General features: G+C 39.9%; 1 protein-coding gene across 50 annotated transcripts in view; it reads right to left on the bottom strand.

Annotated features, from left to right (window-relative positions):
• The window catches only part of FAM13B (family with sequence similarity 13 member B), a 115436-nt gene that overhangs the window by 76645 nt on the left and 14826 nt on the right, over positions 1–23965 (bottom strand). For 17 of the 50 annotated variants that reach the window (XM_070570870.1, XM_070570881.1, XM_070570894.1 and 14 more), the window contains exons 1-4: positions 19510–19650; positions 6374–6540; positions 4918–5109; positions 4260–4472 (exon numbers count right to left, since the gene is read on the bottom strand). In XM_070570870.1, the coding sequence (XP_070426971.1) occupies positions 4260–4472; positions 4918–5074 (370 nt within the window). In that variant the 5' untranslated portion in view covers positions 5075–5109; positions 6374–6540; positions 19510–19650. The other 33 variants (XM_070570913.1, XM_070570890.1, XM_070570906.1 and 30 more) reach the window with 7 other exon arrangements.

The raw sequence follows: 23965 nt of genomic DNA, 5'->3' as shown, positions 1-23965 counted from the left end.
CTAAGAAGTTTATCAGGAAAGGACATACAGTCATGCACCACATTATGATGTTTCAGTCAAGAAGGGACCACATATACTGTGGTGGTCTCATTAGATTAGTACCATATAACCTGGGTGTGTAGTAAACTATACCATCTAGGTTTGTGTACATACACTCTATGATGCTCACACGACGAAATCACTTAAGGAGATGCATTTCTGAGAACGATGGACACATGATTATAGTCACATGAGAATTACTTACAATTTAAAATGCAACCAACAACAATTTTTCTATATTTTGTAATATTACCAACTGTCATTCAAATGCAGCAGGTACTTTGATTTTATAATTGGACAGACCAGTCCCTGGATTAATGTTTTTTAAACTATCATGCCTATAATTGGTGGAAATTTTTAACAACCTGAGCATTTAGCAGAAAAAACAATATGCAGCTGAACTCAAAAAATATATGCAAGCAGAGCCAGCCCCATGGTGTAGTGGTTAAGCTCAGCGTACTCCCTTTTGGCAGTCCGGATTTGCAGATTAGGATCCCCGGGCACGGACCTACACCGCTCATCAGCCATGCTGTGGTAGCAACCCACAAATAAAGTGGAGGAAGACTGGCACAGATGTTAGCTCAGGGCTACTCTTCCTCAGCAAAACAAACAAATATATATATATGCAAGCAATTAATACTATCAATATGATGACTACAGCAACACTGACAAATCCTATATAACATCTTCTCTAGCTTTGTAGCACTTATCATCTAAAATGCCTATATATTTATTTTATCATCTATGTCTCCTCTATCTCCCCTTATGCCCTTTAGAATTTTAGCTCTACGATGGCAGAGATTTTTATCCAGTTTTGTTCACTGTTGCATTCCCAGAATCTAGAACAGTGCCTAGCATATAGCAGGTATTCAATAAATATTACTTGAATAAGCTGAATGAATACATAATAACCAAAAAAAGATAGTAGACAACTAAAACACTGACTTGATAGGGCAGTAAGATTCTGGGCAACAGTGTTTTTACTTGAAATACTGTCCATGTTGTTCTACTTTTGTTTGTGTGCATTTCTACTACACAAAAATATTTATAGACACCAGGCTTCTTCTAAAGTCTTCAAATAAGGTAGAGAGGCATTTCAAAAAATATATATATATTACATACGTGCTTAAATTTCCTTTTGAAACTACTTTCTGGTTAAATCATATCCATGAAAAATACATGTACAGTCACATGTTGCTTAATGACGAGAGCACACATTCTGAGAAATGTGTCATTAGCCAATTTCATTATTGTATGAATGTCACAGAGTGTACTTACACAAATCTGGATAGTATAGCTTACTACACATCTAGGCTCTAATACTAATCTTTTGGGACCACTCTCATATATGCAGTCCAACACTGACAAAAACATCGTTACGTGGTACATGACTATATATATCAAAGAAGTTTCCCCTGACTAGCAATTCTTTCAAGCATCATAACATTTTTTGTAAATATTAAAACAAATTTACAAAACTGGGAACTGTTTTCTACTAAAACAATGTATAATTGGAGAAAGCATCACAGTCTAAACCGGTGGCTGACATTTGACAACGAATGGAATGGTTGTCATAACTCGGGGGAAAGTGGTGCCAGTGGCATCTAGTATGTAGAGGCAGGGATCCTGATAAATATCCCACAATTCACAGGACAGCCCCCTATAATAAAAAATTATCCAGACCAAAATATCAACAGTGCCAAGGTTGTGTAATCCTGGTCTAAATAAAGATCTAACTACACCAGAAATGCCACATTACAGTGTCCTGCTACCACAGAAAAAGAAAACCACTTTTTTAAAAGCACTAACTCAAATGCAACTGCAAAAATGCTCCCTCCATGATCTTAAAAGCAATAATCTTCTCATGTACTTATGAATGTCAATTAAAATATTAATATAATATTTATCTACAATAAATCTTTGTTCAGAGAAAAGAATCTTTGTCCAGAGACCTAGACATCTTTCCAAAAGAATGAATAAAGGACGGATAAAAATATAAAACAGAGGGGCCAGCCCAGTGGCATAGAGGTTGAGTTCACGCACTCCACTTTGGCAGCCCTGGGTTCACAGGCTCAGATCTCCACTGTGGACCTACATACCACTCATCAAGCCATGCTGTGGTGGCGTCCCATATACAAAGTAGAGGAAGACTGGCACAGATATCCGCTCAGTGACAATCTTCCTCAAGCAAAAAGAGGAGGATTGGCAACAGATGTTAGCTCAGGGTCAATCTTCCTCACCAAAAAAAATTAAAAATAAAACAGACATTACAACAGAAATGCAAATATTACCTCAAGTGCTGTCACACCTCTCTGCATAGCTATTAAAGAAATGGTGGTGTATGTGGGTGTGTGTGCATGCATACAAACACACGCTAATGGTTATGGAAGTGGGGAACAGAAGAGATTGGTGGATTTCTCATATTATAATGTTAAAGGACTCATGGATCACAAGCATTTTTTGCATACTTTAAATTCCTTCACAAGTGAATATTAAGAATAATTAATTAGTAAGATGCATACTGTAATTCCATGAATGATAACATGGTGTGTGATGCTGTCATATTTTTAAGTTAATACCAATCAAAATGATAATCCTAGTGATAAAATAGCTTCTCACAGGTAGTATGAATGACAGTCAGTGACTTTATTACCAGGAAATCTTATTCCAACTATTCATTTATAAATTTTCATTCAAGATTAAAGATTATCTGATTCTTGGAACTTTAAAGACTTGTCTGCAATTCAGCTAATAAAGGGAATATGGAACTCTATCACTATAAAAACAAAAATGGCTCAAGTCATAAATAGGGCTCAAAAAACTAACACAATCAGTTTCATTACATATTTAATGGATACTTATTGGGTGACTCAATATAAACATTTTTAAAAATTTCTACAAGAAGAGGAAGAAATGGATTCAGAAATTCAAAACAAAAAATGTAAAGTTTGTTAGGAGAAAAAAATCAAGTTATATTTTGAAAAAACGAAACATTATTGACATTTCATTTTGAAACATGTTTTGTGATCAGGTAGCAAAACAAAAGAACAAAATTGAATCAGGCTAACCATTTCTGAATACAGAAAGTTCAAAGTGAGTCCTATCATCCAGCTGTAAAGAAGAAAACATATATAAAGGGTCACAAAATATCTTTGCATTGACCTTAACACATAAATCTGAGGCATCCAAAATTTAGGCTCACAGGTATTTAGAATTTAAGAAAAAGATAGATAAATACTCTTAAAAGGAAATTTTCCTTCTCTGACTACATACTGCTTAAGGATACATACAAACATATTATAAAATGTCCAGCTATGACAGCGATAGACATTAAAGAAGTAGTTATAATTTCTTAACACAAGTGAATTTCTCTAGAAGCCCCAATTCAAAAAATTAAAAAGACTCCATAATACAGAGAAAAGCTAGAAAAAATAATTCAAAAATTCAATGAATGTGTAATATTACATGCGAACTTTATAAAGTCCCCATATAATGAAACACGTCACTTCATTACGTATACATGAATACCATTTGGCTCTAGGAAGAGATGCATTTCCTTACCTCTTGATTCTTTTACCTGTCTGCCTACCTCTACCTTTATTTTTCTTGTCCCTATTCCATTCCAGCTCTACTTTTAGCTACCACCAAAAAAGCAACCCAACAAGGATAAATCAATTTTTTTTCTTTATTTGGCTTGGTGTTTGATGTCCACTATGATACCTTATTTCCTTCAGGCAGGTGTCCAAGAACAAGCTTTAGGTTATAGTCCAAACTTAGAATCAAAGTTGTCCTCTAGTTCTCTCTAGGAAGTTCTATCAAACCAGGAGTAAATATTCTATAGTAGCATCACCATTAAGCAACACCACTAGCTATTATCAGACATTCTGCCACACATATCACCTTATATATATTTTTCTTCCTTCTTTCCCTACTCTCCTACTCCTTTTTCTTCTCTCCTGCCTTTCCTGCTTCTCCTTCTCACCCTGTATCTTAGGCTTACCAAGACCATTCATAAAAAGTAAATAATACTACAGGAATCTAACAAGTTGCCATTCCCCTGACTAGACCATACATCCCCAAAGAGAGTATGTCCCCAAATGGGAACATATGAAATTAATTTCAGAACTCCATAATTACTGTTTTCATGCCAAGACTTCTAAAAGGTAAGGACTTTGAAATTAATGTTAAATGACTGACTGATAAGAATCAAATTACGTTACCTTGAGAAAGCTGCATCAGGTGAATATGCAAACTGCCGGGGATAACAGGTTCAGGAAGTTCCTGGAGGAAAAACCTAAGAAGACTAATAGCTGAGGGAACATCTGCTTCCTTAACCAAATCCACCTCTTCTCCACTGTCATATCTCTGCCGAAGCCACTCCACTGTCTCAGCATTTCCATTGACTTGAAAAAGTCCTTGTTGCTCCAGACCTCCTACATTAGTCCAAGGCAAAAATTAAATAAGCCTCAACTTTGATTATTTGGCCTTACATATTCATTCTCCAATCAACTTAAAATATTCATACTTTTGGAAAGCCAGCCTTGGCTCCCCTGATTGGGCTACACATATTCAAAGTACACATCTAGAAACATACTATCTCTGTCCTGAGGGATATTCTATTTTATCCCACCCCCTATTAGCCAATAAAAATATTTCTATCAACACTCCCACCCCCCCACTAAAAATGCTCTGAGTGGGCATTTCTAAGTATATGACTTTAAGTAAAAAACACACTAGCATGGTAAAAGGAATTTCTACTGTTTTTCCTCACTATATTTTGGACTTTCCACACTAAAAAAAAAAAAAATCCAAGGTCAAAAAGGTGTAAGTTGTGTTTATTAAAACAAAGGCTAGCCCTCAAAGTAAGGAAATATATACCATGTTCCTCAATATAGTCCACAACATGGCGGACTATGAACGGAACCTCATTGTCTGGATGTCCTCCCTGCTGCAGCTCATCAAGTGGAATTCCAAATATTTTGTTAGCAAGAACGGAGTTGCAGTTACTCAAGGAAGGGGAGGAGCTCTTCCTCATATCTTTTTTGCAGCCAGAAATCAAAGCTGTCTTTTCTGCCAAATGAAAGACAAAAAAAAAACTATAATGATTAACAGGTGGCAATATGACTAAATACATTAAAGTAAAAAGCTTTACACCTGAATGTGTCCATCTGCTAAATATGTTCCAGTTATCAGGCCCGTAGTGCGTTCTACAAATAAAGCTCAATATAATCATCTAAGCATTTTCTCTACTATGTAGAGTTAGTTTTGAATGCTCCCTTTACTGTTTGCATATTTATCAAACTACAGCAAAATTGATCATTAAACTTAGCAAAGAACATTAATGTCCCAAAGACAAATTAAGGGGCAAATCTGGCTCCAAGAGGACCTTCACTAACCAAGCTTATTAATAACACAGGTAAAAAGCCAAACCCAATCATTTCTGGACTCTGCTATACGAAGCTCATCTAATCCCTCAATTCATAAGCGCCCAAACAGCAGAGAATCACTTTTTAATAAAGTGATGGGCTAATAATCACATTTTATAAACAATGGGCTAATAAGAAAAAGATTAATCAGTTCTTATTTCTACATGACAGAGCAATCATAATATGTTTTTATAAACAAGGGAAATTTTTCAGTTCTAGACATCAGCTTTCAATGAAAATGTTCTTCTATCAATCCTGCTGTTTTATAATTATTCAAAAGAAACATTTCCACAGCCAGACTAGTTGAAAAGACAAGTTATCTGTCTTAACTTTGTAGGAATTGTGATCAGTAAACAAAGAATGGGAGAAAATATTTCCAATATCTGAAGCATCAAAGAACAAGTCATCCCAAGAAAAATTTTTCTAAGAAACATTTATTAATTTATGCGGCAAAGGAGTATTTTTAAAAGACAGAAAAATGTTTTTCAAAAGTTGATAACGAACAAAACAACACCAACTGGGCTTTTTTCATCCCCCCAGAGAAACAACTCCTTTCGTACTACCAGAGAAAGATAGAGCAAAAAAATAAATCTGTTCAATATTCTAAAGTTTACAAAAATAAGGTCCATATATACAATAGGTACACCCACTGGATAAAGAGAGTGTCACAACGTGACTGGGAAATAAATCCATCCAATTTACAGAAACAGTAGAATTTAACTTAGGATCAGCAAAATGCCAAAAATTTAAATAGTTTTAGATAAACAAAAGCCATTCTTCAACACATCTGGTGCCAGCTAAAAACTACAAAATCTCAAGTTAATAATCAAATAGCATCAATAGGAGATAAACTCCAAAATTTCTGTGGATTTATACAGCATGAGATAGCTATCATTTTGAAAACTTACCTTTGATTACTTAAACACCTAAGTTTAAAAAACGGCTTCTGCACCAGCTACCCTCACTGAGCAAGCATTCTTTTGTCATTTATGGCTGTTTGAGATTATGGCAGAAGATCAGCCTGTAGTTCCTCATTGAAGAAACACAGAACTCGATCAGTACTTCAGCAGTTAATCTAGAAGAAAAAAACAATTCTTTTAATTTCTCACAATATCTTTGTAAGAAGAGACTAGAATATGCAGTGAAGTCCCTTTAGGAAGGAGCCTATCCTGAAAAACATTCTCCTGCCTTAAAAAATCTGCCTGTGACCTAGTTAGAGGCAAAATCTTACACAAGATTTCAAATTATGATGGTTAGCTTAGGTAAGAATCTTTCTGCTAAAAATAAATAAATGAAGGACTTGCACAGGAGACTCGCTGACAGTACACATCTTCAGGGATTACATCACCCAAACAATCCATTTTCCTCAATAGACCATTCATTTGTGCACACACACCCCACCCAGTTCCATTCCAGCCACATACACTCAGAACTAAACATGGAATCATTTTCAGATCAAAGAATGAAAGCCATGATTTTAAGCTTGGAACTGAACTTATATACTTTATTCTTTTCTTTGCATAGAACAAATATTTTGTTAACAAGAACACAGTCATCTGAGCTTTCTGATTGGGAAAGGCAATAGCACATGTTGGAAAAGAGCAGTTAGAACCAGAAAGGCATACGTTCAAACATCAACTCCACCATTCTGTAGACGTGACCTTGAACAACTTTCATGTCTCTAAGCCTGGGTTTCCATATATAAAATAATACCTATACACCTGTTAAGTTTAACTGAGATAATACATGCATGTAGTAGACAAAGAACCAGTTTCCTTTCTCTCTTTGCATGATGTTAAAAGATGAGCGAAGAGGCTGCAGAGAGAGGGGAAAACCTGTCTGGCAATGTGTTCTAATATTTGGTCTCATCATCTTCTATGAATGCTGGTAATCTATTAAAGAACCTTTCAGTAACTTCAGTAAACTACACTGCAGCACTCTGCTCAAGAGGGTTCAGGTAAGCAGAAGAGCATTATCATTCAATGTCGTTTTCAAAAAAGTCTTATTAGTAACATATACCTCCAGGAGAAACATTAAAAACCGTCGGTAGAGAAAACCATATTTCCACAACAAATCTTTTGTTTTTGTTTTGTTAGCCCTGAGCTAACTGCTGCCAATCCTCCTCTTTTTGCTGAGGAAGACCGGCCCTGAGCTAACATCCGTGCCCATCTTCCTCTACTTTATATGTGGGACGCCTACCACAGTGTGGCTCACCAAGTGGTGCCATGTCCGCAGCCGGGATCCGAACCAGCGAACCCTGGGCCACCGAAGCGGAACGTGCGAACTTAACTGATGCACCACCAGGCCAGCCCCTCCAACACAAATCTTTAATAGATGATTACTTCCTAAACACCCTCAAATGCCTGCTAAAACATGTAGTCTATGCATCTCAAAAACAACTTCAAAGTTATATAAGATCCTTTAGAGAGCTTAACTTCAGGGATAAGATGTTTAATGAACTTACATTAAAAGTCACATTGATACCCTCATGACATAAAGGAAAGGGAGATTTGCTTGATGTACAATAAACAAAGAATCTGTCAGACGCAAGTTCTACATATCACTAAAAGGGTGCTCAGTGTTTAGTGTGTCCTGTTAGTGAATCCAGGAACCAGTAACTCATCAGGAGCCAGGAACTCATCCTGTGTTCTCTACTTCCAACCTCTAACTAGAAAATCTAAAAAGCCTATCTTTCCTAAGGCGAAGCTGGGTAGGAAATTCCAAATATTTTGTTAGCAAGTTGTGTTTATTAAACACAGTACATCAGTACAAATTCATCCTTACTACTATGAAAACCCAAGGCATAAATCTTTCAGGTGGTGAGTCTTTCTCCTGAAGAAGAGCATTGATGATGATGAAGAAAACAGCAGCAGCTAACATTAAATGAGCAGTTACTATGTGCCAGGCAGTTCTATGTATTTACATGTATTCTATGTTCTAGTATATACATATAGCTCTATGTATATATATACACACGTAATATTTTACATGTATTGATAAGGTATTATTATTTTAACCCTTACTTTAATGAGATATTGTATAGAAGTTCATCAACTTCCCCACAGTCCACCCAACTAATAAGGGTTAGAGGCAGAATTTGAACCCAGAGGGTTTGACTCCTAAACTCTTTGCTCTTAATCACTATACTATACTATCGCTCTCTGTAAATTCTCACAATTTAAAGTACCACAGAATCTCACATTTTATCACTGAAACTGACCACAGAGTCTGACATACATTTTAGGAGGTTATTTATTCCTAGCTTGCTAAACAGTACTTAATAACTGCAGGCCTATGCTACAAGCTCTACTGGCCAACGATTCACTTGAGACCTCTATCTAGAACACACTGCTGAGGGCATTGAGACTAGAGTGGCCCAAAATAACATTCTGCAAACTGCAAAGTAGTTTTTTACATTATTTAGTCCTGTTTCCTGCCCCTTTTTAGAGCTTAAATGATGTAAATATTCCCTTCATATCTATAGTGAGTTGAATAATGTCCCCCAAAAATTCATGTCCACCTGGAACCTCAGAATGCGACCTTATTTGGAAACAGGATCTCTGCATATGTAATTAAAGATCTCAAAATAAAAATCATCCTAGATTTAGGGTAAGTCCTAAATCCAATGACTGGTGTCCTTATAAGAGGACAGGACACACAGAGACACACCGAGGGGAAGAAGCCCACGTGAAGACGAACACAGAAACTGGAGTTAGACTATCACAAGACAAGAAATGCCAAAAGCCACCAGAAGCTGGAAAAGGCAAGGAAGGATTCTCCCCTAAACTGGCAGTGACAGTATGGCCCTACCGACACCTTGATTTTAGACTTCCGGCCTCTTGATCTGTAAGAGAAAAACTTCCATTGTTTTAGAGTCGCCCTATTTGTAGTAATTTGTTATGAAAGCCCTAGAAAACTAAAGCAACATCTAAACTACAACATCCAACTCTCAAAGGAAATAGCAGATACCACAGAAAAATGTCCCAAAGAGATCTGATGAAATGTCTTAGCAGACAGGATCAATAAAATGCAAAGAAAGCAGTTACTAAATAAAAGACTTGAGACAAGAGAATACATGTAGACTTTCAAAACAGACAAGGATTTCCAAAAGTATAATTTTATTATAAACAAAAACAGCAAAATCATTTTAAATACAAGTGACAGCTGCGTAGCCTGGTGGTACTAACAACCAATAAGAAATCATTTTCAATTTTACATCACATACTTTACCATGAAGCCAACCCTAGTAGGTTCAGCACCGTCACCACCCTGGCCCAGGTTCACTTCCCAGGCAGGGAACCACACCACCTGTCTGTCAGTTGTCATACTGCGGCGGCTACATGTTGCTGTGATGCTGAAAGCTATGCCACTGATTTTTCAAATACCAGCAGGGTCACCCATGGTAAACAGGTTTCAGCAGAGCTTCTAGACTAAGACTAGGAAGAAGGACGTGGCCACCCACTTCTGGAAAAAATTCACCATGAGGGGCTGGCCCCGTCGCCGAGTGGTTAAGTTCGCATGCTCCGCAGCAGGTGGCCCAGTGTTTCGTTGGTTCGAATCCTGGGTGCGGACATGGCACTGCTCATCAAACCAAGCTGAGGCGGCGTCCCACATGCCACAACTAGAAGGATCCACAATGAAGAATATACAACTATGTACCAGGCGGCTTTGGGCAGAAAAAGGAAAAAAATTAAATCTTTAAAAAAAAAAAAATTCGCCATGAAAACCCTATAAAAGGCAGCAGAGTATGGTGCAAAAAGACCAGGCAGGGAACAGCTCTGCCGTACACAGGGTTGCTAGGAGTCAGAATCGACTGGACAGTACTAACAACAAAACAACTTCACCATGAGACGAGAGTAATAAAAATAATACAATTAAATACCAATTATCAATAAAGCTAGGTGATGGGTACATTCAGGAAAGTGTACCTTCATACATCAGCTATCAACTTGAGTTCTGATAACGCTCAAGGTACTTGTGCACTCCACTCAGTTCTATTTACATAAACATATACATGATAGCAACCAACACATCTTTTTTAGTAGATGTGTTTAAGAATCTTTAAGTTTTAAGTATCTAATAAAATTAGTAGTGAGGGGGAGCCGGCTCCATGGCCGAGTGGTTAAGTTCGCACGCTCCGCTGCGGCGGCCCAGGGTTCAGATCCTGGGTGCGGACATGGCACCGCTCGTCAGGCCATGTTGAGACAGCGTCCCACATGCCACAACTAGAAGGACATGCAACTAAGATATACAACTGTGTACGGGGGGGGGTTGGGGAGATAAAGCAGAAAAAAAAAAAAGATCGGCAACAGTTGTTAGCCCAGGTGCCAATCTTTAAAAAAAAAAAAAATTAGTCGTGAGGGGCTTTTAAAAAAGGGTGGAACACCAACATCAACACTATGGATAATAACAGCAGAGAACATAAACTGAGTTCCTACAATATGCCAGGAACTATTTTAAGGGCTTTAACTGTATTAACTCATTTAATCCTTACAACAATCCTATGGAGATAGATACTTTCATTATATTCATTTCACTGATGAGAAAACTAAAAAGCACTGAGAACTTTTTGAGGAGATGGAAATGTTCTGTCATGATTGTGGCAGTGATGGTTACACGCTTAATACACTTGTCAAAACTCACTGAACTGGACATTTTAAATTAGTGAATGTTACTGTATATAAATTATACTTCAATAAATCTGAAAAAAATTTAAAAAAGAAATCACATGAATAAAGGCATAGCATTATTAATAGATTAACTATTTAATGCCAAACTACTTTTATTACAGAATACGACATTTTTAAAATATACTTTTCACTCACAAAAAGAAAATAAAAGGTTTATTTTAATCATATTTCAAGAATCAATTCTGTTTTGCCCTTCTTTGCTATTTAGCATTCAGAAATTACTAAATTTTCTATATAGCATAACTAAGAAAAACTGAATAAAGTTGCACTGAAGACATGATAAATTTTAGACACTTGTTTAAAGTCTTTTCAAAGCAAATAATTCAAAAAAACACTATAATAGTAGTAAGATTAGATCAGCAATATACTAACAAAGTTTTATCATTTTACGAATAAGGCAACCAGAGCAGCATCTGTCAAGATAAATTATCATTTTCATGTGAAAAAGTTTTACCTTCAAACTGAATAGAAAGGGACAAGAAAAGTCACTTTGCCCCAAATGTTTTTGACAAAATAGGATACAATTCACATAGGAAACTTCAAAAGAGCTACTTCAGTAACTGCTAAAGCCAAAAAAAAAGTCCTAGCAACAGTATACAAACAGGGAAAAACTAAGAGGGAGCTGGGTCTCAATAAAGACGGTAAATTTTGGGAACAGAGATTAAGTTTGTAGACAATTGCTGTAACTAACTCTAAGTCAATGAGCCAAAGTTTAAGGAAAATAAATTTACCCTTGCTCCATACATTCAGCTTTTCATTAGTGAGCGTTAAACAATTCACCAAAGCAAAGGAAAAGGCACCTCTTCGATTCTAACTCAACAGGATGATACTACAAAAGTTGCCAATATGCTACATCACTGATTCCTTCCTGGCCTGAGAAACTGACAAGGCATTAATTTATCTGAGATCCTTAACAGTACCAAACAAACACAAAGGCTGAACAAATATCTCAACAGCACATAACTTATCTATCAAACTTATCTATCAAGTGTTCATAGATGCTACTTTGATCAGGAAAACAACAAGTCATTTAAATCTATCATTAAATTCATACTGACTTTGCCCTTAAGCAATTTATCAAAGTATAACTAAAACCAAACTTAGGACTATAAAGTTTTTAAATTAAAGAGAGCGCTAATACTCAAAAGATTAGGAACTTCTTTGCCTTAAAAACAAAATAAAAGCAAAAAAGAGTATAAAGTATTTCCTGCAACAATTATTATCGCGATGCCCGAGGATCTGTTTGTGTGTGTGCACTTTAACATACTACTTGAGGAAACAATCCTCCTGCATGATGATTACACAAAACTACAATGGAATCAAGCATATTTTGTAGGACTACACTTGCCAAATTGCGGTACTAGATATAGCACATATATTTCTCAGACTGCAACCCACTCAATGTAAAACACTGAACCTTCAGACAGCTCATTATTCCTCTCTTACACAAAGTACTCAGGCAAAAATTGGTTGCCCCTAGAGATAATCTATTGGTAAATAGCCTGGCTAATTTTGAGAAACTCTCAAACAGGTTTCATGGCCACATTCAATTACTTTATAACCACCAACCATGATTTCCAGCTATTCAAATCAAAGCAAAAGTAATAAGCCAGAGGGAGATAAAATCCCCTGTGACTAAGTCCTCTCATCTATTCTCCTCACTGATCTCAAACCCTGTACAAAATTCCGCAGTTGTGAGCCTCAAGTCAACTCAAATTCAAAATTTGTAAATGGTGATGCCAGAATGTGCCACTAGATGGAATCACAAATATTTCTACTGAAAGCAATTTAGGTCTTAAGAAACGAGAACATTAAAATGAGCACTATTAGAAGGGCAAAAGACTTACTCTTGGATTCACTTGGAAACCAGCCACAACTGTGATTCAAAGAGCCACGGAGACCATGAGGTTTCTGGAGTTAGTCTCCAAGATTAGATGAAGAAACTTCCCCCGAGGATGACCTCTTAGAGCTATACGTGGTTCACACACCAGTGCACGAAATACAGGAAAGAGTAGTAGAGGGATGTTTAATCCTCCTTATGAAAGTAGGAGCAAAGGTGATACTTTAAATGCCTGTTCCCTGATTAAAGGGTAAGTCTGTAATGTGCTAGAGCAAGATGGCTCCCAACAGGTTCCCTTCGCCCATATGTCACTGGTCCACTAATGTCATGGTCCACTAATTTAGCGTGATTTTCTGTTAAGTGAAAGCAATTATCTGCTAAATTAGCTCTTTCCACTAAGTATCAACACAATGATTGACTCATTTTAAACCAAAGAAAAAAAGCATTACAATTTAGAAGGTGACACAAAATATCTGAGAAAGCATACATACATAATAGAGAAGACATATTAGGGACCTGCCCTGTGGCACAGTGGTTAAGTTCACACACACCATTTCAGTGCCCCTGGGTTTGCAGGTTCAGATCCCAGCACAGACCTAGCACAGTTCAAGCCATGCTGTGGCAGCATCCCACATAAAAAACAGAGGAAGATTGGCACAGATGTTAGTTCAGGGCCAGTGTTCCTCACACACACACACAAAAAAACATATTCTAGTCAGTTACATGTGCGCACACAATCTCAATTTTGACAAATACTGACTCTTCAAGACTCCCCTATTCCAGTAACCTTTCATTTCTTCTCCACTGAAAACACACACCCAGGGCCTACCACACCTAGGGCCTACAACCTTAAGTAAGGTCTTAAAAAGACTAGATTATCATTTCTTACTGCTCATTAATCCAAAACTACAACACACTTCATTTTTTCAGGTAAGGGGTATTGAGGGTAATTCCACAACTTGTTCTAGCCAAATGGGTCCCTTGAGATCAGAATATTTCTCTTTTGCACTCACTTGTGTAAAAACTGCTCTGGGGGAAAAAAAAAGGAAGCTGGCACATGAACAAAAAAGCACTGATTATACTTATTTTTGTATTTGTCTTCCCCACTAGACTGTGAACTTCAAGAGCAAAAAATATGACTTTGTCTTTGTTTCCCCGTTTGTGAACACTAAACAACGGCAGATCCCCAATATGTGAACTGATGCTATCATTTCTGGTGTACTTTCCAGTTCACTATTGAACTGAATCCTCACAACCAGCCCTGTGAGATAAGCAGGGCAGATTACCATTCCCTTTCTCAGAAGAGGAACAAAAACAAATCTCAAAGACAGCTGAAGAGACTAGTGACTAGAACTCCGTCAGCTGTCTTTTTAGGTGGATGCTCTTTCAGGCAACAACGACTACAGTCATCACTGAAAATTTTGTTTAAAATTTCGCTGAAATGTATGAAGCCACACACAAGGCAATTCATAAAACACAAATATTTTGTACTTGTTAGTCAAAAATCATTATTCAAACATTAAAATACTACTTAGAAAAAATATATCTTTTGAAATTATTATTTTCAAAAGTGATTCTACAATAACCATAATATGGTCTGCTTTTCCTATAAAAATTCTCTCATCTTATCTGATCCTTTGCCTTTCCAAATTTTTAATCCACTGTGACAGGTGTTTGTTCCAATTATGACCACAAAGCACCTTCCCATGGCCTCCTCCCAAAAATATTAAGCACCTACAATGTCAATCAACGAGTGGTTTTCAGCTTTATTTTCACTTTTTCTTTTCAATTGTATGGAAGAGTAGCTTGATATACAAAAGCAAAAATAAATATTTTAATAAGTAAACAACTCAACTTTTCTATTTTTCTATTCCTGAAAAGGACAATAATAGAAACATGTCAGACATCTCTCCGAAAACTGTTTAAAACCAGAAAGATAAGAATTATTATACATCATATACACAAGAAAAAGTACATATATACTACAGCTAGGTAATAACCTGACAGAAAAGATTTGGGGTACTTCCTTCTCTAGTAGAAATCCAGTAAATTTCATTAAATCATCTTGTCAACCCACTGCATTTTCCTCAACCTAACATCTTTTTTTTTTTGAGGAAGATTAGCCCTGAGCTAACATCTGCTGCCAATCCTCCTCTTTTTGCTGAGGAAGACTGGCCCTGAGCTAACATCCATGCCCATCCTCCTCTACTTTAAATGTGGGATGCCTACCACAGCATGGCTTGAGAAGCAGTGCCATGTCCGCACCCGGGATCCAAACTAGCGAACCCCGGGCCGCCAAAGCAGAACGTGCGCACTTAACCACTGCACCACCAGGCTGGCCCCAACAACCTAAGACTTTTGTACATGCTGGTTCATCTACCTAAAATACTCTCTCCCACTTCCTCCTACTCATCTTCAGCTCTCACTCAAGTCCCATTCTTGGAGGGGCTTTCTCCAACCCACTCAATCTAATGATGTCCCCTGTTAATTTCACTCAAGGTGTATCATTCCTTGGCTCCAAAACATTCATCACAAGTTTTATTATATATTCCTTTCTGTGTTTGTTTAATTTCTGTTTCTCCCCAAAGAGTATAGGCTCCTTGAAGTCCACTGGTGGGTTGCTTTAAAAAAAAAAAATAGCTTTATTAAAGTACAATTTACATACCATAAAATTCACTCATTTCAAGTGTACAATTCAATGATATCTAGTAAATTTACAGTTGTGCAACCATCACCAAGTGACTGCTTGGGTTTTGCTCCTCAATGTATCTCTGGCATTTAGAAGGAGATAAATAAGTATCTGGTGAATGAATTAATCAATCAGATAATGAGTTACTGCTGTAATCTCATTATTACTAATATCTAATGTTCCTCCTGATTACGCGGTTGGTGCACTAAAACTGCCTTTATTACATTCCATTCCAAATATTCTTCATTAATTCCATTTCCAATCAAAATCTGTTCTATGAGGCCCCAAAGTGAACCTACTTATTTATCAGCCTACTGCCTCACCTAGGGAACGCTGACTCAGGTCAAGTTTATGTGTACATACTACACTTCCTTTTTCTCCAAGTAAATCCCTCCTCTGCTCCTAGCCATGTTAACAAAACACTTTATAAACAAAGAAAAGTGCAGGAGCAGTAATCTTACTCATTGGTGAGGACAGGGTCTTCATTTAATGGGTACACCTTTGTAATACCGAAGTGATGGAAAGAAGTTCTTGGTACTGATATATATCTAATTGAGATCTAAATACAGTGTGACTTAATAATTGGAGAACTTTTTCAGATATAAAATCAGTCTCTTTGCTGTTTATCCATCTGTAAAAAAGAAATGTTCTGTTTTTAAAGTTTCAATATTTTATCCATTTTAATAACCTAAGGTTTTCAGGTAAAAGATTTAACTCAAATACAAAATAACTTTAAAAAGTTACTTTTGGGGGGCTGGCCCCATGGCCGAGTGGTTAAGCTTGCGCACTCTGCTTCAACGGCCCAGGGTTTTGCCAGTTCGAATCCTGGGCATGGACATGGCACCACTGATCAAGTCATGCTGAGGCGGCATTCCACATGCCACATCTAGAAGGACCCACAACTAAAAATACACAGCTATGTACCGGGGGGGTTGGGAGAAAAAGGAAAAATAAAACCTTTAAAAAGAAAAGTTACTTTTGGCACAGCCCAGCAGCATAGTGGTTAGGCTCACCGGCTCTGCGTGGCTGCCTGGGGTTCGCAGGTTCCGATCCCCAGCCCAGACCTATGCACCGCTCATGAGGCCATGCTGTGATGGCATCCCACATGCAAAACAGAGGAAGATTGGCACAGATGGTAGCTCAGGGACAATCTTCCTCACCAAAAAAAGTTACTTTTAAATAATCTTTTTAAAAAAGTAACTCCAACAACAAAGAAACAAAAACTAATTCAAAAAAGAGCAAAGGGCTTGAATACACATTTCTCCAAAGATGATATACAAATGAAAAGATATTCAACATCACTATCTCTTAGGGACAAGCAAATCAAAACCACAATGAAACACCAGTTCACGCCCAAGAGGATGGCTATTATCAAACAAATCAACCAACCAACAAACAAAAAGGGAAAGTAACAACTGTTGGAGAGGATGTGGAGAAACTGGAATTCCTGTGCATTGCTAATGGAAATGTAAAATGGTGCAGCTGCCCTGGAAAACAGTTTGGATGTTCCTCAAAAAGTTAAACATAGAATTACAATATGATCCTGCAATTCCACCACTATGTATATAACCAACAGAACTGAAAGCAGGAACTCAAACAGATACTTGTACATCAATGTTCACAGCAGCATTATTCACAAAAGTCAAAAGATGAAAACAATCCAAATATCCATTAACAGATGAACGGATAAAGAAAATGCCGTATATACACACAAAATGGAATGTATTATTCAGCCTTAAAAAAGGAAGGAAATTCTGATACACGCTACATCATGGATGAACCCTGAAAACACACTAAATGAAATAAGCTAGACACAAAAGGACAAATGCTGTATGATTCTACCTATGTGAAGTAGCTAGAATAGGCAAATTACAGAGACAGAAAGTAGAACAGAGGTTACCAGGAGCTGGGAAGGAAGAGGGAATGCGGAATTATTATGTTTGGGATGATGAAAAAGTTCTGGAAATAGATAGTGGTAATGGTTGCCTAACATTATTAATATACTTAATGCCACTGAATTGTACACTTAAAAATGGCTAAAACGGAAAATTTGGTTGGTATATTTACCACGATTTTTTTTCAAAGTATAGCTACAGCAATTTATACTATTATATTCTCCAATAGTATTAAAGTTAGTGTACAACAAAGAGAGAGCCATGCACAGACTGAAGTTATTAATAAATGATAAATGTAGTTATTTTATTGATAGGGAAAAACTGACAAGTCACAACGTATTTTTTTCAGCCATTTTCTCTGTCCTAAAACAATGGCATTCTAATAAAAAGTAAACATTTACTACACCCAATGAAGAATTTTATGACACTGTGATGTGTCTTTCTGCATCTTCCCAAGGATTTAAGCTGTGTCACAGATCCCTAATTGGTGACACAATTAAATTGGAAAAAATACTGCCCCAATTTTTTTTTATTGAGTTAATGATAGATTACAAACTTGTAAAATTTCAGTTGTACGTTATTGATTGTCAGTCGTGTTGCAGGTGCACCACTCCACCCCCTGTGCCCACCCCCCACCCCACCTCTCCCCTGGTAGCCACCAATCTGTTCTCTCCGTCTACATTTTTAAATTCCTCATATGAGTGGAGTCATACAGAGATTGTCCTTCTCTAACTGGCTAATTTCACTTAACATAATTCCCTCAAGGTCCATCCATGTTATTGCAAATGGAATGAGCTGAGTAAATACTGCCCCAATTTTAAAAGCAGCACAGATTAAGAAAGTAAGAAGGGGCTCTGATGGCTATACAAATAACGACCAGTTTATTCAACTCCATTCAACAAGGACTTACCAAGTGCACAGTATCTGTGAGAAACCCTGGCCAACAAGTATTGCAAGGTTACAAAAAGGAAAGCTGAACACATTCTCACATTAACCCAGAAAGTCAATAATTCAAAATCATCCTTTTACGTCTGCCTTGAAAAGTTAGCACATCACAGTTATTTAATGTTCATAGCCTGCATTTTCTGTGGTTCCTGTTGCCATTTTTACACTATCAGAAACTTGAAAGTAAGGTAAATGCCCAACTTTAGGTACTTTTTTCACTGATTAGACAGCATATTGGGGAATCGAGTGTAATTCTGCAACTGCCTTCCTAAAAGTCAGTTTGATTTTTAATTTATTACAAACAAAAGTTTACCAATTTCCTACTGGGCAGGTGTGGCAACCGATTCAATTTCCTATAACCTTATCTCGGAAACCAGTCGCCCCATTTGAAACTTAATGCTGTAACTCCTCTAGCCTGGCCTATGCACAATGCATTCTACACAAGTCCCCAGTGCACCAACAGCCCAATTTTGGCTATATTCTCTGAGAGATTTAAGGAAGTCAGCAACCACTCATCTCACGTGATCTTAAAAAGGGGCGCAGCTGAGCCCGGAATAAACCACACTTTTTTTTCTGCATCAACTTCACTGCCCAGTATGAAGGAAGTGGGCAGGGAGGTGGCGCAGGTCCAGTGTGCAGAGGAGGCTAGCAAACAAGCGTGGGTTGCTGTGCCTTCTACTTCGGGGGAGCTAGGTGAGAAGGCACACTCGCTCAAGCGCACTGCAGGGGCTGAAAAATCGAAGACTGCCACACCCCCCAGGAGCCAGGGGCATAGCTTCATCTCCTCTTGCTCCACCAAAAAGGGGGCCCTTTCTACGGAATGCCTCACCCGCCGGGCACTGCCCGGATCCCCCGCACCCCGACGTGCAACGCCCTTGAGTCCGGCGCGGGTGGGACACGGCGCTGGGGGGCGGCAGAGGGGGGACGGCCGCGGCGACAGGGGACACGCGCATGCGCAGATATGGGTACCCGCCCGTTCACCTACCGTTGGAACCGCGACGCCCCGTTCCCTGGCCGCGGCCGCTTCTCCAGGACCCGCGGCGGCGGCAAGAGGGCGAGAACTGAGGCCCCGAGAGGCTCCGCGGCCGGCGAGCTTCTTCCTGCGGCGGCCGCTGGAGGAAGGCTGAAGCGACGGCTGTAGCGCGGGGCCAGCCCGGTAAGCGACCCCCGGATGCCCCCGGCGGTGGCTGCGGCGGAGACGCGGAAGAGGGGGCGGGAGCGGCGACGGTGGCAACGGCTGAGGCGCAGAACCTCCCTAACGGTGAGCGGGAGGAGAGCGGAGGGCGGAGGGCGGAGAGCGGGCGGGGGCCGGGCCGGACGTGACGTGCGTGGGAGGGGGCGGGGCGAGGAGGGGCGGGCCCGCGGGAGGAGGCGGGGCGCGCGGGCGCGGGGCAAGGGGCCCCAGACCCCATAGCCTCTGGCCTGCAGCTTGTGGGTTTTTTGCGCTGCCGTGCTTCTCCCACGCCAAATTTGGGCCTCTGAATTGGGGTGCCGGAAGCCGGGCCGGGCCTGAGGGAGATGTCTGAGGGTCCTCAGTCTGGGGAGGTTGGACAGAAGATAGAGGAAACTGGGGAGGGGACGTAGGAGGGATAAAAAGCAAGCCGGAAGACCGAGGTCGCTCCTGGACTCTGAGGGGGCCGTGCTCCCCTGCAGAAGGCCAGAAAAACCCGGGTGCCCTTATCCGGATGAGGAGCACGGAGCCCTTAACAGAAAACCGCCCCGCAGACCGAAGCGGTGACTCACGTCCCCATTCCCAGCGATGGGCGTCAGATCGGGGGCCCTGCCCGCCCCGCACCCTTCGTCTTCAGCTAAGGACATGACCTAGGCTCCAGAGAGAACACAGGTGCCTCCGTGCCGAAGGCGTCTGGGAATATGAAAGTCGATAGGCTACGTGCTCACAGGGAGCTTCCGATGCTAAACCCGAGTCTCAGAGGCAGATCGGGGAGTTCCGAGGGAGGCTGTACTTGGATAGCCGCCCCCGCGCGCTCTCAGAGGTATGAATGATCAGCCAATCTCTGCTTTAGTCTTGTAAGGGCTTTGAGATCTACCGTGGAGTGAAACGCGCTGTTCTGCCTTTGGACACCTTGACGGCGGGTAGATCCAGACCTGTACAAAGAACTCTGGGTGTCTGTAAAGATATAAACCACCACAGTTCGGTTGTCCCCTACCTACCTGTGCTGGAAGCCAGTAACCCGGAAAATATAAAACAAAAACCCTCATAGAACTTGGGACAAGATTTAAAAAAAAAAAAAAGAAAAAGTCACCCTATAAGATGATCTGTAAATGTGTTAAAGAGGCCAGGGTGACTCCCAAATTTCATCAGAGAGTGAAATAAATCATCTGTAACGTAAGTGTCACATGCCCTGTTGATGATGTCATAAAAGAAGGGTGGGGTCCATAAAGAGTCTAGAACCAGCAGAATCTGAATAAGAATGTATGGTGGGCTCCCACTCTTATCCAGGAGAGAGGCTACTGATTCTAATGACTAGGACATTATCAGGACAGTTAAAACACTCAATTCAGATCCAGTCACTCACTCAACAAATACTTATTGAATGCTTACTCTGTTCTACATCAGCAAGTAAGATCTCTGCCTTTATTGAGTTTATATCCTAGCAACCTTAAATTCTAGATATCCTTTAAGAATATGCGAAGACCCCTGTTCTGATTCCATACTCATCAAGTAGCTTTCCCATCACTCGAGGGGTCTCAATGCACCCAGTAAGAAGTCGTTGTCCAAGGCACATGACTGGTACAAGTTGTAGTAGCTATACAGTCCTTCTCAATTAATAAATACACATCACGGTTTGTAAATCAGCTTCTGTTCATTGGGTTATAAAGTTGTTTTATCCAAATTAATTTCTCAGAGCCTGATTAAGTTTGAGTAAAGTGAAATTAACTTTCTGAATCTGCCAAACTGAGGACCAGACAGACTGGGTCCATAGAAGGCCAATCAAGATGCAGCCTATGCAGTCAGCCTTGCATCTCTCTTTAAACATCTTAAATGGAAGCTTTACCTGTGATTCCATGCTTGAAGAACAGGGGCAACATGATTGCTTCTACAGCATAATCGTAAGCTAGTTAAAGTCTTGAGAGTAAATCGTTAAAAAACCCTCCTGAACCTGCTTTGCCTATGCAACACAGGCTCTTGTTGACATAACTGGCTGTAACAGGTACATTACTCTCAGTATGAAACCCAGGACTAAGCTTCCTGAGGACAGAGACTCCCTTGCATTTATGTGCCCTACTCCGAAAGTATGGACTCTCAAAAAACAAATGAATTGATTTAACAACCATTTTCTCCTGTAAAACTTGACAATATGTCATTGGATGATATCTTTTCCAGATCCTACTTTACAATATGTAACCAGTATGTTCAATATGCAGAATTCAGGGATGTAATTTTAAACAACAAAAAACTTTTATTTCTATCTTTTGTCATCCCTTTAGTTCCGTGAAGTGGGAGTAGATCTGTCATATACCTGATTCAGGCAGGTTCCGTGAGTTCTCTGGTCCCCCATGGGAATTGAAAGTCCTGTGGTCATTGAGTCACAAAGAGTGAAACTTTCCCTTCTCCTCCAGCTGGGGACAGCTGGCCCACTGCTTGCCCTGGAAAGACATCATACCTGGTCTTTCTCGTTCTCTCTCAGCTTACCAACCAGAGGCAAAGGGAAGGAGAAAGGGGAAAAGCAAGGGGAGCAGGAAGGTTCTTAACTTTTACTTCCATGTGTTGGTTTAACGCACTGGGCCTGGTAGATGTTTAAAGCTACCTTTTTTTCTGATGGATGCTTTTATGCTTACTTCAGAAACCACCACCATCCCCAGTCTCTGGTGGTTTCCCACCCATAGTTCCCTTGATCTGAGCAAAAGCACTCTATCCTGGCAGTTCTTTACTCTCTCTTTTAGCATCTAGGAATCTGGTGGCTGACCTCCAACTCCTGGTCTGTGGAAACCTGTTGGTCTCTGTAAGGGCCCTGTCAGATAGTATCTAAGATAGCTCTCACTCTGGCCCATTTGCAAGTGGTCCTGGTGCCACCCCATATTGTTGTGCAAGGTTGTGCAGTCCATACCCTAGGAGTGACATTCACATCATCCTCCTTGTAGATTTGTTTATTTATTTTGACAGTTTTCCAGCAGGTGGCAGTAAAGTGTTTTGTCCAAACTAAGTTAGTGTGACAATTTTCCAATAGATGGAACTAAAGTGTCTGGACAAAGGAGAGCTCTTTTTTTTTTTTTTTTTTTTTTGAGGAAGATTAGCCCTGAGCTAACATCCACTGCCAATCTTCCTCTTTTTGCTGAGGAAGACTGGCCCTGAGCTAACATCTGTGTCCATCTTCCTTTACTTTATATGTGGGACGCCTACCACAGCATGGCTTGCCAAGCGGTGCCATGTCCACACCCCGGATCTGAACCAGCAAACCCTGGGCCGCAGAAGCAGAACGTGCACACTTAACCGCTGCACCACCGGGCCGGCCCCAAAGAAGAGCTTTTTTCAGCACCATCAGACATTTTTTCCGATGGTGCTGTTTAGGCCAATGGCAGCTCTGTATGGTCCACACCTGGACCACACAAAGCTCTCACGTGCTTCTTGCCCAAACAAACTTGGGAGTACAGGCCAATCCCAGTGCAGCTTCAGCATTCTTCTGCTCTGCTGCCGAAACAGCTGCCAACCCTTCTCTTTTCCTTTATGTTTTCCGGGCAGGCGTCAGACACAGGTCCACTGTGCCCCTCTAAGTGCAAGAGATACATCTCAAGTACTCTGAGTAGTCCCATTGAAGGGCCCTCTCAGCGTGAGGCAGGAGGCAGGCAGGCAACTCTGGTAAGAAGCACGGCATACCAGCAACCCCTCCAAGAAACACTCCTCAATGATTCTCACTTGACCTTTTGTAACTTGTGAGCGTTTAGTTATCCACCTGATTTTGTCTAAATTATCTCATTTCTAGGGGAAGTTCATTTCAGAACTCACTTCTGTGAGTTTTTTTGGAGGGGGTAGGGGGAGTAGTTGGGTTTTTTTATAATATCTTGATGCTTCAGTTAATATCGTATTTTTCAACCAGGGATTTTTTTTTTTAATATCTTAGCAGTTAGAATTACCGAAATCTGTTGTTGTTTTTTTCTCCCCAAAGTCCCAGTACATAGTTGTATATCCTAGTTGTAGGTCATTCTAGCTCTGCTGTGTGGGTCACCGCCACAGCATGGCTTGATGAGCGGTGCGTAGGTCCACACCCAGGATCCAAACAAGTGAACCCCTGGACACCGAAGTGGAGCATGCGACTTAACCACTCAGCCACAGGGCCAGCCTCTGGGGTAATTTTTATGCCATATCTGGAGACATTTTTGGTTGTCAAACTGGGGAGGTGCTGCTGGCATCCAGCGAGTGGAGGTCAAGGATGCTACTGAACATCCTACAATGCACAGGACAGCCCTCCCCGCACAAAGAG

Source organism: Equus przewalskii, chromosome 13, assembly GCF_037783145.1.
Source record: "Equus przewalskii isolate Varuska chromosome 13, EquPr2, whole genome shotgun sequence".
Classification (NCBI taxonomy): domain Eukaryota; kingdom Metazoa; phylum Chordata; class Mammalia; order Perissodactyla; family Equidae; genus Equus; species Equus przewalskii.
This window is presented reverse-complemented; position numbering and strand designations above follow the sequence as displayed.